The 16872-nt window shown below is 43.2% G+C and overlaps 1 protein-coding gene across 1 annotated transcript; it reads right to left on the reverse strand.

Annotated features, from left to right (window-relative positions):
- Positions 1-5242: 5242 nt before the first annotated feature.
- P2RY10 (P2Y receptor family member 10) lies at positions 5243-16350 on the reverse strand. The gene is made up of 2 exons (XM_019487904.2): positions 16240-16350; positions 5243-8074 (listed from the first exon to the last, which is right to left on the reverse strand). The coding sequence occupies exon 2, from the start codon at positions 8019-8021 to the stop codon at positions 7050-7052; it is 972 nt and encodes a 323-aa protein (XP_019343449.1). The 5' UTR covers positions 8022-8074; positions 16240-16350; the 3' UTR covers positions 5243-7049.
- Positions 16351-16872: the final 522 nt, after the last annotated feature.

The raw sequence follows: 16872 nt of genomic DNA on the forward strand, positions 1-16872 counted from the left end.
CCCACAGAGGCTCCCCCCCCCACACAGGGCCCACATACCCCACCCCCACTTGCTCCCCCAGCTGCCCCCAGATCGCTGCTCCGCCTAGCTCCATCCCCCACTGGCTCCTGCAGCTCCCACCCCCCATGGCTGCCCCACCCCCCACCTAACCCCTGGCCCCAGCACTTAAAAAAAAGAAAAGAAAAGAAAAAAAAGCCTCTACTCACCACAGTAGCAGGGGCCGTGGAGGCTCTGGGGTCTTCTGGAAGACCCCCCCGCCCTCATGCAGCACAGGACAGTGCAGGGGCAGCAGGGCCCGGGCTGGGGACACTAGGGCTGTCACCCACCCGTGCTGTGGTGGGGGGGCCTCAGCAACTCCAATGGCAGCTGCTAGTGCCAGTGAGTGCAGGGGTGGGTTTTGGGGGGGGTTTCTTGCCAGGATGCTGGGGTGGGAGGGTAGCGATTGGGGGGCTAAGGGGGGATGGGGCCAGGCACAGCAGTGATGGGGGGGCGCCGGGGGTAGGCAGGGGATGGGGCCAAGTGGGGCAGTGATCCGGGGGGCTTAAGGAGCAAGCAGGGGGTGGCACCAGGTTGGGGCAGTGATGGGGGGGCTCAGGGGGAAGGCGGGAGATGGGGCCAACTGGGGCAGTAATGGGTTTAAGGGGCAGGCGGGGGATGGGGTCAGGCAGGGCAGTGATCCGGGGGGCTTGGAGGGTAGGCAGGGGATAGGGCCAGGCGGTGCAGGAATTGGGGGGGCTCAGGGGGATAAATGGGGGGTGGGGCTGGGCGGAGCAGGGATGGGGGCTTGGGGAACAGGCAGGGGATGGGACCAGGTAGGTCAGAGATTGGGGGGGGCTGGGGGGGGCAGGTGGGGGGTGGGGCTGGGCAGGGCAGGGATCAGGGAGACTGGGGGAGTGAGCAGGGCCAGCATGGACAGGCGGTGTGCTTCAGCACCAGGGCAAAGGCTAGCCATAGAGACACTCTGGCTACTACCAGAGCACCTCTGGACTGTGCTCTGCCCCGCTTTTTTCCACTCTGGGTTTTTTTGACCCCTGAATATCCAGGGGTCTAATTTTGCCCGTGCACTACAAATTTGCAGTGCAGGGAATGTTTTCTCATTCCTGCATGTGCCTCTTGCAGCATCTCAAAGGGTTTTGAGACACTGAAAGATGCATATGTGCACTTATCTGAACACGCCCCCTGTGTCCAATCCTACAGATTGGGTAGGGGATATTTCTGTGCTGGACCAGAGCTGCTCCCAGCCCACAGCAGGGTCCAGTCCTGGGGCTGTTTGGGGTTGGTTTGACAATCAGCTGATTGATAATAGTAGCAGTAGTAATAAAATAACCTGTCAGATATTGTTGAAACCTCTTTGTTTAGAGGGATGTTGATAATATGCACTTGGCCTTTTGCCCATAGGATACCAGTTTAAAGGCATTGGATGCCAGTATAAATTACTGTAACTGAAGAAAACTTACTGGGGGAAGGAAGGAGTACAAGTGGCAAGTAAACCAGCAGATGCATCTGACAAGTTCTGTCATTATGGATCTTGTAGCTAATGCTTCCATTCATGACCCTTCATCCTTTAACTACATATGCAGTCAAAATTCTGCATCTCTCTTAAAATGAAGACCATGCACCTTGCTCTTTCCTGTTCTCCTCCTATGACAGTAATCTCTGGTCTGGCATATTTTAGATTAACTTTGGGCTTTGAATAGGAAGCTTAATGGGCTGGGATATGCAGGAGGTTGATCTACTGGTCTAATGGTCCCTTTTGACTCCTACTCTGAAGAGAAAGTAAATGGTCTAGGTAGGTTCCTGCATGGAAAGCATATGAAACTCATGCTATATATGTGGCTTGTAATCTTCAAAAGGGACTTCTTTCTTAGTCTGCTATAATCAAAATATAGTCTTCCTCAAGTCCTTTATGCAATACATGATGGAGTTGGAGAGACCAGGATAGAAGTGGCAGTGAATGGAGGTTGGTGTGATGGGGAATATTGTGACAGTAAAATAGGAGTTTAGTCCTTGCAATTTCTACCGAGTTGTCACTTGTCATAGGAGTGTAGGACCATTCTTATAGAGGACAGGGTAAATGCATCATTTTGCCAGTGTGGACAAGCCATGTGAATGAACCTGAGTGTCCTCACTTTTCTCTTGCACACCCATAGAGAGAAGGTGGAAAAGAAACAAAGATAGGTCCAAACTGTTTTGGGGATGGATGCTAGGGTTTCCAACTCTGACTGAAGCTATTCTGGGAGATTTTTTTTCTACCAACATGACGTAATGTCATTAATGGGGTGCACCGATAGAGATTTTTTGGGATGATACCAATGGACGATTTTTAACAAGCCATATCACCCGGTACCCACGCAGCTGGGCAGCTTGGAGCGCAGTGTCCGGCTGGTAAGTCTGTTGTGAGGAAAGGGGCAGGGAAAGGGAATAGGTGTGGCGAAGCAGATCAAGGCCCCCACAGTGAGGGAAGGAGGGAGGCTGGGGCAGGGGCAGACACTGCACAGCCGGGGTGGAGCGTGGGACAGACACATGAGTGGCTCATCTGCCCCATGCTCCACCACCACTGGGATATAACTTTTATACACACCCTGGGAGGATATGTGGGGCATGTGCACCTGGATCTGCACATGGGCTGCCACTGCAGGCTGGGGCAAGGACAGCACTGAGCTCTTGGTTGGGGGCTAGGCTAGGCTGTGTTTGGGGTGGGTCTTGGTGGCACTGGGAAGGGGGGCTGCAGCCACCCCCAAATTCACCGTAGCCACCCCCTCCCCCCAGCACCGCTGCTGCTTGCCCCGAGTGCAGCCCCGGCCCAACCTCCCCCTCCAGGAAGAGCCTGGCCCCAGCCCACAGCAGCAGTCCACCTTTGCCCTGCATGCAGATCCAGGGGCACACACTCCCCATGCCCTCCCAGGGTGCATGCAGCTTGCAGGAGCCACCACCCCTTCCCTGCATCCCCTGGACGAGCCACTTGCAGCTCTGTCCCACACCCTGCCCCAGCTGTGCAGCACCTACCCTTGCCACTGCCTCTGCCCCATCCCCAGCTCCAACCCAACTCCCTCCCTCACTACTGGGGCCTTGATCTTCCCCCTACATGCCCCTTCCCTCACAACAGACTAACCATCCAGACCCAACTGCTCTCCACACTGCCAGGCTGCACTCCTGGCTACCTGCATGCTGTGCTGTGTGCACATGCATGGGGCATTTATCAGAGACATTATCAGCCACATCAGCCAAAAAAACCTGATTGCTGTTGCTGTCAATTTTCCTTTTATTGGTGCCAATCCAATATGGGGCCAACATATTGGTGAACCTCTAGTCATTAATTGTACTGTTCAACCTGTTCACAATATCAATCTCCCGTATTGCTTTCAATAGTCACCGGGAGATCAGTGCCAATTCCAGTAGACTCCCAGCCAGTCCAGGAGGGTTGGCAACCTTAATGGATGTTATCAGAGCATTGTGAAAAAATGTCAGAAGACCTGAAGTTGTTTCTGTGGCACTTACAAAAACCCTTTTAGCCCAGGGGGCAAAAGAAAAAGCATGAATTTTATTTGCCATTACCTAGATATCTAAATATCAGAGTACTTTGCTTGGGAAAGAATTTTAATAAAAGCAGATACTCTTCCTTCAGATACCACATGGAAACTTTCAGTTAATGCTTAGGTTTTAGCAGTCTCCACTTTGCTGTGACACTTTTTAAAAATGAGAAGAAGCTGTTTCTAGAGTCAGACGGACTGTGATTTTGAGAATGACTGTCATACTCAGTATGGAGGCTTTCATTTCCAGGGCCTTCTGTACAGACAAATATGTACTGCATTGACTACAATGGCATAGTTAAAATGTTAACCGCAACTGCCAGTGTGAGTGAGGTTACAGATCCTTATGCCACTATACCAGTGATTCTGTAGCACTGTTAAGTGTGCAAACATGACTCACAAGATCCCAGAGATTTAAAACAGGAATCCATAATGTTAAACACCTCCTGACTTGTGATGTTTCTGAGTTCTTTGCAACAAAAGAATAGCTCTATTATTTTTCAATAGTGAAGAAACAAGAGAAAAATAAGAGCTAGCTTTTTCCATGGGGTGCCTTGACTCTAACAAGGGATACCTTGAGCTGAATAAAAGCTGCCTTGAGTCGAAAAAGGTAGAGAGCCACTGCCCTATAGGTATTTCCATACCAGAAGGGTAATAAATTATTCTAGTATAAAGCGCCTTTATACAATAGATTCTATGTTGCATATTGTTTAGTTAAATATTTCAGTTACTTGCATATTTGCCCATAGGACAAAAAAAATTCTGTATATTCAGCTAAATTTCACCCAATTTTTGCACATGAGCTTTTAGCTTGTTTTGTTTTACTGCAAAAGCTGCAACAGAACAAAATAAAAAGTAAGCCAAGGGTCAGCTAATCAAATAACTGAGCACTGAATGGGAAGAGATTTCCATTCATAATAGACAATTTATCATAATGTTTCAGTTTATGAAATATTTCTGTAACTTAGCAAATAATTACATATGGTTTTTGCTGTTTTATCTTAAGAAGCACATTTTGCTTTTCTAGGTATATATATATATATATATACCTATATTTCTAGGCATATATTGTATGTCTTCTCTCATTAAACTGCTGAATTACTGATACAGGTACACTGATTCAATGGCATGTCTGAGAAAAAAAGAACTGATTTGTTACATGTGGGATTTTCTTATTCATGTACATGGTTACTTGTAAGGGAAATGGGACTTAAGATGCAGCTGAACAGCAGTTGATGTAATTTTTTTTTATTTATCCACCAGTGAGTCTTCAAGACCTGACACAATGCATGAAGCAACTTCTAATGCAGTTGCCCGTTTATGATAAGGAAATAAGTTATTTCTGGTGGTTACTTCCCCTCCCCCCCACTCCTCCCACACCCATGTATTAGCAAATTATGTCTATTTGCGTAGTGTGGGAAGGAGGAGGAAGGAAACAAGATATGCAAATCATAAGACTCTACTGTAGTGGTAAAGCTTCTTCCACCTTAGTGGATCCATTAGTAGAAATTAAAAGCCTTCACTCTAAGAATTGACTGACCTCAGTCCTATTTTAAAGATGTAAGTTTGATTTAACTGGAGCACATGCCTTAACTTGCTTAACTTAACTTAAAGGGTGATTTCCCTTTAATAGCCAATGAAACTCATCAGCAAAACCAAATAGTGCACAGCCTTGTCCTGGAAGATATCGAAACACATGAATGGAACTCAAATTACATATGCACAAATCATTTTTATTTTTAAAGCGTGATTCTTATAAACAAAAATGTAGAACAAACAGTTGTCAAATCAGTGCCTTGACATGGATACACCTAAGGCAAAATGGTAGCTTGAAAGGGAAATAGAAGTAGACCGTTCCCAGTAGGATGAATGGTGATTGAGGGTTATAAGCATCCTAAGAGCAATACCTGCCTCTATAAGCTGAATCTTTATACTATTAAATTGCACGATAGTTAGCCTAGGAGAAACACTTGATAAAAGACTAATAAAAATAGCATTCCATGTGTTTGAATATATACATAAGCTCTAATCCTACAAAGACTGATTGCATGTGTGCTTACATGTATGCACTGCAAATAGTCCCATTGGCACACAAAGTTAAGCATGTATGTCAGTCTTTGACACAATGGAGTGCCTAATTAAGTCAGTAGTCTTTCATTTGATTTCAGTGGTCTTTGGATTGGTTGTTTATCCTCTGTTTTCCTGATGATAAAGCTATAGAACAGCGATTCTCAACTAGGGTGTCATGGCACCCAGTGGTGCCTTGAGATCCTTTTAAGGGTGCCAGGCAATATTATCACTGTTAGGTGTAAGTGTAACCATCTACATGTAGTTCACAAGATAAACCCAGAGATTGCTAAAAGGTGATGTTTTCTAAGGAGTGACTTGAGTCTAATGAGATGTCTTGAGACTAAAAATGTTGAGAACCACTGCTGTAAAAGTTAGCCTTTAAATAAAAAAATATGTTCCTTGTGCTCATAGAACACCAATATTCCTTTAAAATAGCTACATATCTATAAACCATTTTTAAAAAATTAAAAAAAGAAGTAAGCTATATTAGCCTATTGTCCTTAAAATAAAATCACTTGCCATTGGAGATGACAACCAGCATGGTTATTCTTTAATTGCATACTAGTGCTTGCCCATCACTTATGTCTCTCACTGATAAATGTGAAGATAATTTTGGGTGGACCACAGAGTAACAAAATAAATTCAAGTACTTAAATTACAGTTTGCAAGTGTCCATAAATTGTTTGTTTTCACACATATAAATGAAGCTTAGATACTGTAGATGTGACAGCTGCTGCTGCTGGTACATAATGATGGTTCTTCAAACTAAGTTTGAAAAACAACATGCTCATGAAGAGGATAAATCTGTGTATAAATTCAGTCAAATTAATGTTCAGACTTTAGCAGGATCTGAGTTGGTCCAGTGGGTGCATGATAGTGCATATAAGGCTATCCTGTACTTGTAGAACTGTGGGTGCCATACTAAATTAAGATTCAGCCCTTGAGGAAGCTCCATTTTTGTGTCCTTGTGTGCAGGGCTGTTTATTTGCCATTTTCTATTTCCTGTTCTGTACTTGTACTCTGAAAGATGGCTCATGGAGAGGAAGGCAACCTGCATCTCAATATTTAAATATATGGTTGAGTGTCTTTGGCTTGATCACCAGAGACAAAATAGGAAAGAAATAGCTAGAAAATAGGGAAAGGGCTGTTAACTCGTTCAGGCCTTTCCCCTGCAACACTGCACCCTTCTGTGTTATGTGTAGTTCAAGTGGGTCATGTGTGGAATCAGACCAGTGCACTCCAGCTATGGGTTTTCCAGCTTCCAGCACCCATAACATTTTTACCATGAGTTTAATTGACAAGTTTGCTTTATATAAATTGAAAGATTTTTCACTGTTGAAAAACACCATCAATTAAAGCTGCAGGAGTTTCTAAGCTGCTTATTTGATTGAGGAGTTAGAGAACAATCCAAGATTTTATATGGAACAGGGCTTTTAAAAAGCTGTATTTTTATTCCTTTATTGATGAGCCACTTTCCTTGCTCATAAGACGACTCCTGATGACTATGCTGCTATGCCTTGATATCTGATCCTGAAACTCTGAAGTTGTGAAGAAGTACAGGATTGGATCCAAACAACAGTCCAGGCTTGCAAGGCTTAAGCAGAAAGGTTGAGTGTAAAGTGTACTTATGCGGATGGAGCAGTCTGTAATAATGTCCTCTTTCACCATCATGTAAAAGAAAAAATTTATGTGATATGGGGTGAAACATATGAAGAACACAATGGCACATGTGGAAATCATCCGTAAAGCCTTCCGTTTCTCACTACTCTGCAAAGGCATTTGAAATGTTTGAAGTGATTCTTTTGTTTTCCAGGTGCAGTACACAATGACAATTAAAGGACCCACAAATCCAAGTAGTTCGGCTACTATTGTCATCACCACTGGCACTACTTTACTGCTGATCTTCTTAACAGCAAGATCCGCAAAGCAGGCATTTGCACTGTTGGTTATGCCTTGGTATCTCATGATTGGAAATGGTGAACAGGCAGCCCCAACAAACATCCATATGGCAACACTAATGGCTGCATCATACCTGCGCTTCCAGTCTTTGGCTTTGAATGGATTGTAGAGAAAAAAGTATCTTTGGATGCTTATGCAGGTAAGGAAACAAATGCTTGCATACATGTTGAGATACTTCAGGTAGAAACATAGCAGGCAGAGTCTATGTCCAAAAGGCCACACATTGTTTATATAATAATAAATGCGCAGTGGTAATGAGAGAACATGAGCAAGATCAGCTACAGCCAAATTAATCATAAAAATGACGGCTTTATTTTTCTTGCTGATGAAGCGACACAAAACCCATAAGGCAGTACTGTTTGCCAGAAGACCTGGTATGAATACTATGGTGTAAGTGACTGCATACAAGTGATGTTTAAATGTTATATTGGGTTCAGCACAGCCAGATCCATTGCTTGCCATTTTGAATGTGTCGGTACGATCATTTGGGACAGGATGGGATGGATGGAGAATTTCTGTAAAGAATAAAAAAAATGCTATAAAGACAGTGTAATTTTTTTTTCAGTGTTAATGTTTGTAATTCTCATAGTAGTGCATTTAGTAGCTAGTACAGACTGAGAATGTCCACTGCTAAATCTCCTTGCTATTTAATGCAGTAGCGCAATACTAAAAGTATCTTGTCACTTATGAAATCTCAAGAGCAAAGAACCTTATGACAACATTAATGGTGGTGTCATATCTGTGCTCCCAGTCTTTGACTTAAAATGGATTAGAGAAAGAAATATCTTTGGAAGTTTCTGAAGTAAGGAAGCATAAGCCTCTGTCAATCTGATCCCCATTACTGTAGTGTCTGGCCACCCTCTAGCTATTAATTTATTTATACTTTGCAACCCCCTCTGATACAGGGTGCAATAATCACCATTTTACAGGTGAGGAATTGAGGCGCAGGGAGAAAAGCAACTTGCCAAGGGTCACATAGAGGATGAATGTCTCTCCCATGTCCCAAGGTAGTACCTCAATCACTGCACCATCCTTCAGGGAGTGTGACAGCTGCATGTTTCTGAAGCAGTAACAAGACTACCATAACCTGTGAGTGTCGGTGGGAATGGAACTGCTGGCTACCCAGGCAAAGAAAAATTCCTATTATCTAACATTTCACCACCATTCTGATTCACTAACATCCAATTTAATGGACAGATGAAAATTGGTTTAATGTTTCCTTTCCTTTTAGCTATCACCCAGTGGAAAAGAAATGTTATAAGAGATCCATCTGGCCAGTAGGGCGGTGCAAGGCTTTGGACTGTGCTTTGGATCCAGAGAAGCTTCAGACGCTTTGGCGTCTGAATCAGCATGTCCACATTGAAGCGCTGGCTTTGTTAGGCTTTCTGAAGCGGTTCGGAGCCGCTTTGGAGATATGGCCATAGGGTATAATGGGGAATCAATGAAATATCTATAACTTTGTTGTTTTTTGCCTGATTTGGATGAAATTTGCAGGGACGGTAGCCTCTACTCAGAGCATGAAGCCTGCCATGTTTCAACAAGATTGGTGCAGGGGTTCTGGGGGAACTGCACCACAAATTCTTGAAAGCAAAACTCATGTCACATCTATGTGTTACACCACAGGGGGGTGAAAACTGCAGGGATGGTAGCCCCTGCTGAGGCCACAAAGCCTGCCAAGTTTCAAGAAGATCAGTGCAGGGGTTTGGGGAGAACTGCACCTCAAGCTGCTGACAGGCAAAACTCATGACACAAATGAACCTGTGTGTGTTAAGGCACAGAGGGCTGAAAACTGCAGGGATGGTGGCTGCTGCTGAGGCCACAAAGCCTGCCAAGTGTCAAGGAGATAAGTGCAGGGGTTTGGGGGAAACTGCACCTCAAGCTGCGGACAAGCAACACTCGTGACATGGGTGACACTGTGGTGCAGCAGAGTGAAATCTGCAGGGATGATAGACTGCTGTGGCCACAAAGCCTGCCAGCTGTCAAGGAGATAGGTGTAGGGCTTCTAGATTCTGGGGCCTTGCACCTCTGGCTGCTGACAGACAAAACTCATGACACGGGTGCTTGTGCAACTGTGTCTGTTTTGGGGCAGTTGGGGCAGGGAGGCAGGGAACAGGACTTCTGCAGGTCTGGCTGCTAAGCTGCTGTGTTACCTGTTACCAATCAATCATGATTCACTCAGGGACCAGCTCAATACAATGTTGCTACCTAATGTAGCCAGTTACTTAGCATCATTTAACACCTACAAAACCACAGACTAAGGAGAGGAAATAATCAATACAGACAATCAACTGCCCCAAGACGGACACAGTCAGTTGCACAAGCAACCATGTCATGAGTTTTGCCTGTCAGCAGCTAGAGGTGCAGGGCCCAAGACCCCAGAAGCCCTGCACCTTGACAGCTGGCAGGCTTCGTGGCCTCAGCAGGGGCCACCACCCCTGCAGCTTTCACCCTGCTGCGCTTTAACACATACAGTGTCACCCATGTCATGAGTTTTGCCTGTCTGCAGCTTAAGGTGCAGTTCCCCCCAAACCCCTGCATTTATCTCCTTGAAACTTGGCAAGCTTTGTGGCCTGAGCAGAGGCCACTACTCCTGCAGTTTTCAGCCTGCTGTGCCTTAATACACACAGGGTCATCTGTGTCACAAGTTTTGCCTGTCAGCAGCTTGAGGTGAAGTTCCCCCCAAACCCCTGCACTGATCTTTTTGAAACCTGGCAGGCATTGTGGCCTCACCAGGGGCTACCGCCTCTGCAGTTTTCACCCCCCTGTGGTGTAACACATATGTGACATGAGTTTTGCTTTCAAGAATTTGAGGTGCAGTTTCCCCCAAACCCCTGCACCAATCTTCTTGAAACTTGGCAAGCTTCATGCTCTTAGCAGAGGCTATCATCTCTGCAAGTTTCATCCAAAATCAGACAAAAAACAACAAAGTTGTAGATATTTAATTGATTCCCTGTTATACCCTATGGCCGGGTCTCTGAGGCGGCTCTGAAGCTTCGGAGCCACTTTGGCCGGATCAAAGCAGGAAACTGATCCAGAGCTCTGGATCAGATCCCTGGCATCTGAAGCCGGATCAAATAGCTGCCTACTCACACAGGTCTACTGGCCAGCTGCTTTTCTATGTTTTCTCCCTGGCTTCATTCCAGAGCATCCCCAGTAACATGGATGGTTTTGATGGATCCATTCTAGCCAGGCATAGGAGACGTTCAAGACTGCCACAAAGAAAGCACTGACTCTCTACAGGCCCTTTCCCCTGAAACCCATGAAGATCCATATGGTCCTGAACATCAGAAGAAGGTTGTTTGGAAGAATACTGTTTTCTTCCCTCTCTGTCATGGTTCCTTGCAGTGACATCTACCAGAGAAGGGGGTGATGCATTCAGTCATGGCAGTGCATGTTAGTTATCCATCTCTATTCCTCCTGTTGCTTAATAAAAGCATATTTTTTAACTTTGTTTTTCTTTTTCTCCTTTTCTTAACCAGTAGCAACTGCAAATCAATGCCATGCAGCACTGACAACCCATATGGACACATGCCATGTGACTAGCACTACAAGAGCCATCACAATGCAGTCAGGTGCCTGGGGTAGCTGTGATACTTGGGGGTAGTGGCAACTTCCAGCTGCCACTGAGCCACTGGTGCAATTGTGCAGCTTCAGTGGCAGCATTTTTTTGTCCCGACTGCTTCCCACCTCAAGTTGGTGCCCAGAGAAGCTGCATCACTGGCTGCTGCTGCTACTGCCTCCAGCAACAGTGGTGGCAGCAGACAGGTTGCCTGTCAGCAGGGTTGGGAGAACAAAGGAGCAACCCCCTGGCAGAAGAGTCAGAGCATGCCTTTGAGATGAATTTCTTGTATTCTTTGCAGCAAGCTGTGCACATGTGCACACCCACATAGTGCTTTCTATTTTCAGCACAGTAAGGTGCCTTTTCATGTGGCATGTGTCCATAGCTCTAGACTCTGCTACTTAACATTTGTAGTGTTTCTGCTGCTCTGCTGGCCTATCTTGTACAGTTTTCTCATAAAATCATAGCAATGGAAGGAAGAGACCTCAAGAGATCCCCCCGTATTGAGGCAGAATCTAGTGTATTTAAATCAGGAACATCAAAAGATATAGCCCACAAACTGGCCTTAAGAACCAGAGCCAGCACACAGAGCCAGTCCAGTCTGGGCAACTCATGCACTGCACACCCCATGCCAACTCTGTGCACAAGCCCCAGATAGGAACCAGTGTATGCTGCATGCAGGGTAAGGACTGCATGAGGTGCCTGCACTGGACTAGCCGTGTGCCCTGGCTCCAGTTTAACACCTTTGTCTTAAACAATCTTCAACAAACATTTGTCTAACTTCTTCTTTAACATTTGCAGTGAAAGAGATTCCACAGCTTCTCTTAATAAGCTATGTCACTCCTTAATTACCCTTATAGTGCTATTTTGTAATACCCAAATTATATATTAGTTGCAAATGTAAGTCAATTTCTTCTTGTCCTACCCACATTTATGTGCCCCTCTCTGCCAATGGTCACCAGGATTTGTAGCAATCTTTTATGGGTTGGAAAATTGTTCTGGTTGTCCCCTCTGGGTCTTACTTTTTTCCACACTAAGAAAATTCAATTCCTTTAGTTTTTTCTCTTTGCTCATGTGGCTTTTTAAACCTCAACATTTTTGCTCCTACTTCTGAACTCCCTAATTTATTTGCTTTTCTTAAAGGGCCATGGCCAAAACTGGACATAAAATTCAGCTAAAGCCTCACCAAAACTGAATAGGGTGGAAGTATCTCCTCACTGGCAAGACGCTGTAATAGATTCCCCTTTTACATAAGCATCATGTGGTGGCTGGTGTTTTATGATTCATTCTAACCTCCACATCCTTTCCTGCTGCACTGGCTCAGTCTAATCATTTATTCCCCAAATATAGTATTTGTGTGTGTTATTTTACCTCGATTCAATATTTGCCTTTGAACTGTGTTTTGACGATTTCAGGCTGTAACAGTGTGGTCTCTCCCCCTGCGAAGGGGGCAGCCAGTCCAGTTAAGGACGTTCAGCCATAGGGCATTCTGCTAATGAAGGTCTGTCCCACCCGGGACTCTTTTAAAAGCTTCCAGAAGATCAAGGGGAGCAAGCCAGCAAGCTGTGAGAAGCCAGGCTGCTGTGCTGGGAAGAAGCCAAAGCAAAAGAGGCTCTTCCAGCATCTGGAAACAGTGGATATTAGTTTCTGTTTGTCTTGCTGGAGATTGAAGCTCATTTTGTGGAGAATAAAACTACCCTGAGGAACTAATAATACAACTAATTTCCATATATAAAGCAGCAGGATAAAGCAACCTGTTTATGCAGACCCTTTCTCCAATTTATTAAGATTATTTTGAATTCTGGTCTCTTGCAGCTCCTTCTAGCTCGGTATCATGTGTAGTTATTTTCAGTGGACCCTCTCTTGTGTCCTTTGGCAGTTTTAAGTGCAGGTCATTGAGAAAGTTTTTGTATTGAACAAGTGTCTAAGATAAAATATTCTTGGTCCTGTTTCACCTGCATTTTCTGCCACTACAGAATCACGTATGCCTTTTACTATGCATTCTGGATGTGAATTAAAATCTAGGCCATGTAGAGTTTCTCTGTGCAGTTTGCTGGCTGTATAAAATCCATATTTTCACAGCAGAAAAAGCAGGGGCATCATAATAAGGTAGGCCTGGCACTATTGTTAGTTACACAACAGTAAGAGTTTTTGCCCAGTTTTACCTGTTTGGTTTTTTTAGGCTTTTTTGTTGGCCACAAGGTGTCAGTGTCAGATAAGATTTTGTTTCTTTTGCCTTCTCCCTCAGGCATAAGTTTCTAACCTCATTAGAGAAAACAGTGATGAGGACTAGGCAAATACCCAGATACATAAATGTGCTCTGAGTCCTCTGATATTATGTTTTATTGGTTTTATTTGTTTGAATATTTTCTGGTATTATCTCAGTTTTAAAACTTCCTGTTTTGTTGTCACATAATTCATAGCAAAATTATTTCACAGAGAAATGCCCTTCAAGTTCCTATGGGAAATTAATATATTAAGGATTAACTGAAATTAAACAAGGGCAAGTAGCTGTTCAGAGTCTTTGCAATTACTACCACATGGTTTCAAATACATCCTACAGACTTGTAGCTGAGCAAAAATAAAAGCTGAAAACATGAATTGGCATATTGGCTGTGTTAGACTGGCAGTTAGCTTGGACCTAGCCCACAGTCTAACTGAGGTCAATAGGAAGCTCTACACTGATATTAATGGATTCTGGATCAGACAGTATATGATGAAAGAAGGACTTAGTAGGATGAACTAAGAATGCAAAATCATTATAAAATAATAATTTGTATCTATAACACTCCTACACACCATTCAGGATGCTTGTCAATATGTTTATTAAAAACATAATGCATATCAAATATGATTAAACCGCCTTCTAAACTTTCACTCCTACATGTGTGTATGCATGACACATACACACACACACACACACACACACACACACACACAGAGCGAGAGAGAGAGAGAGAGAGAGAGAGAGAGAGAGAGAGAGAGATCCAGTACAATGCTTTGCAGGAATTGAGCCCTCTAATTGCAAAGGTATTAGCATGCAGGGGTGTCCTTTGTTATGCTGTAGAACACAAGCGACTGGTTGCAATCTTCCTCCTTTTTTTTAAATCCACATTGAACACTTACTACCCTAGTTTGGGTGCCACAGATGGACACTGAAAGCTGCTTCTAAAACACATTCCCACTGAAACACTTTCTTTGGAACAGGGTTGTAGGTTGTAGCCGTGTTGGTCTAAGGGCTCAATAATTGTTTTCCAACTATTTAAGTTGGTCTAATAAAAGATATCAAATTCACCCAAAGAACCTTGTCTTTCTTTGGAACATGTAGTTTCAATAAAATTAATAATATATATTTATATATTGATATATATTTGTCTCATGTAAACTAATCAATTTACATTGTAAGTGCAGTTTGCATTTGCAAGGCTGGGATAGTAAGGAAGAAAGTAGCCTCTCATTGTTCACACTATTACTTATAGGTATATTGGGCAAGTATTATCACTATGTCATTATAAGGAAACAAATATCCATCTTTCTGAAACCAAGAAGTGTAGGAATGTCATTTCTTGCTCCATACCCTTCTACTGTGTCCATCAAATGATGCCCTTACATAAATAACCATATTATGTTACAAACTCTTTTCTCTAGCATCCATCTTGATTCATGCATCTTGCAGACGGCTGCAATCACAATTCAAATTAAAACCTTCACAGTCAAAAGTGGAAAAACCACCTTTTCGGGTAGTTGTTGGTCACTACTTGTCCAAACTGTAATGTGGATGCATCTGACAATGCTAATCTGATTCATATTTCCCTTCCTGTGTTCTGTTGTCTATCAGTATGAGCATCTGGTGAAAACCATTTGTATCACACCCTTCAATACACGCACAAATGTACATACCCTTTCCAATAATCACAGTACCATGTTGGCTTTGAAGGGACCATATTCATCGTTGGCAGGATTCTACTGAAGTGGAGTTGCATAAGGAATGAATTTGGCCCATAATGCTCAGATAGGATTCATGTCTTGGGTGTTTTCCATTGCAGCACATCTTGACAATAGAGGGTATCTCTTTTTAAAAAGAAAATACCTCATGTACTTATAGCATACTGCATCTCATGCCAATGATTTCTCCCCTGCAAACTTCTGGCAAGACTGACTTAACGTACCAAATGATTCACCAGTAGGGGTATTCCTTTTTGCTTTGTTTAACAAAGTTTGGAGCCCCATTGCACTGGTAAGTTTGTCTGTAGTACCTTTAGTACCAATTAGTATTTTAGTATGGTACTACTTGTTTGTATTATAGCACCTATAGGTACTAGAGTACTATTTACTTTGCACAAGTAATTTGTTTAGCCGCTATACAAAGGATCGGACTAATCAGTTCAATTCATTCTAATTGCCTCTCCACCAATTGGAGTAAGTGTGTTATGTTAAGGATCTCTTAAGTAAGGAATCTTTATAAACCTATGATTTAAGTACATCTATTAGAGAATCCAGATATAGTTAAGCCAAATTAATCATTGCTGTTCTAATAGCAGTGCAAACTGACTCAGTTCTTGAGAGTAACATTGAGCCCAAACCAGTTTATCTTTAGAATAAAACTATTCTAATCTCACAAAATACTTATAAAGTGTCACAGATTATGTAAGAACAAGAGCTGAAACAAAGATTCGTACTATTTTAATAAAAATGTTTCCTAGAGGAAATAGAATTTGCTTTAATTTCTGTGTCTCTTCATAGAGAAGTTAAAAGAATATGCAAATTCTTTTATCTCAGAAATTAGTGGACAAGGACAATAGAACATCTTGTAACTATGCTTGATAGCAAACAACATAATTTTAACTGCCAGAGTATAAATGCCATCCATTTTTAAACCAATAGCTTATTACAACTAGCTCCTTTAGCTCCTGCAAGCATTTTGGCGGGCAAGCAGATCTACTCATACTGCTACTTTTTCACCATGTGTGCACAGTTTTCTATAAAACCCTATCTCCATAACTTTCACTTTTAACAAGGGTGTATCCAGGGTGAAAAAGTGCAAGGAAAGCAACATTTGCAGAGGAAAAAGCTTTCTTAATTCTCGCTTTAATGCATTGAGAGATCTTAAAATAATCTTACCTTGTATAACAGGAATCTCGCTCGCTGTAACTGGTGTATTTAGAAGAGGAAGTACAATGCAGTGTCTGCCTCTGCCACAGAAACCTTTGTTTAGATCTAAGAAAGTGAACAGAATGATTACGTCAGTTCAGCCCAAGGTACACTTTTTGGTTAATTCCCTCCCTTGCAGTGGTGTCATCAAGTACATGCTAGAGACAGCATACAATATTTCTCACTAAATGTGCGCTTGAAATCAGAGTGCTTTATACTAAGACCTGAGTTCCAATGAAACATTCATGATTCCCATCAAAATTCAGCCCCATCAACTCCTCCTCATTCTCTTCACTCTCACTGACTCCATTTGGGACCATTCCTGCACATTTTCCCAATGATGATCAGTTGGCCCACAAGAACCATACCACAGGGATGGGACAGGCAAAGAAGATATTTCGTTCTGACTGAAGTTCCTTGTCTTATAGGTCACTGAGGTCAGAATTTTCATGCCACCCTTGCCTGCAGACCCAGCTGTGAGTTGCACTTGTAAAAACGCTAAGGGTATTTTTTCACACGTTAATGGGGCAAGAAGGGTTAGTTTACAGTTCCCATTTTTTTTGCATGCTGGTCTAGTCACATGATGTCTTGTATCGTTTATGT

Source organism: Alligator mississippiensis, chromosome 8, assembly GCF_030867095.1.
Source record: "Alligator mississippiensis isolate rAllMis1 chromosome 8, rAllMis1, whole genome shotgun sequence".
Taxonomy (NCBI): domain Eukaryota; kingdom Metazoa; phylum Chordata; order Crocodylia; family Alligatoridae; genus Alligator; species Alligator mississippiensis.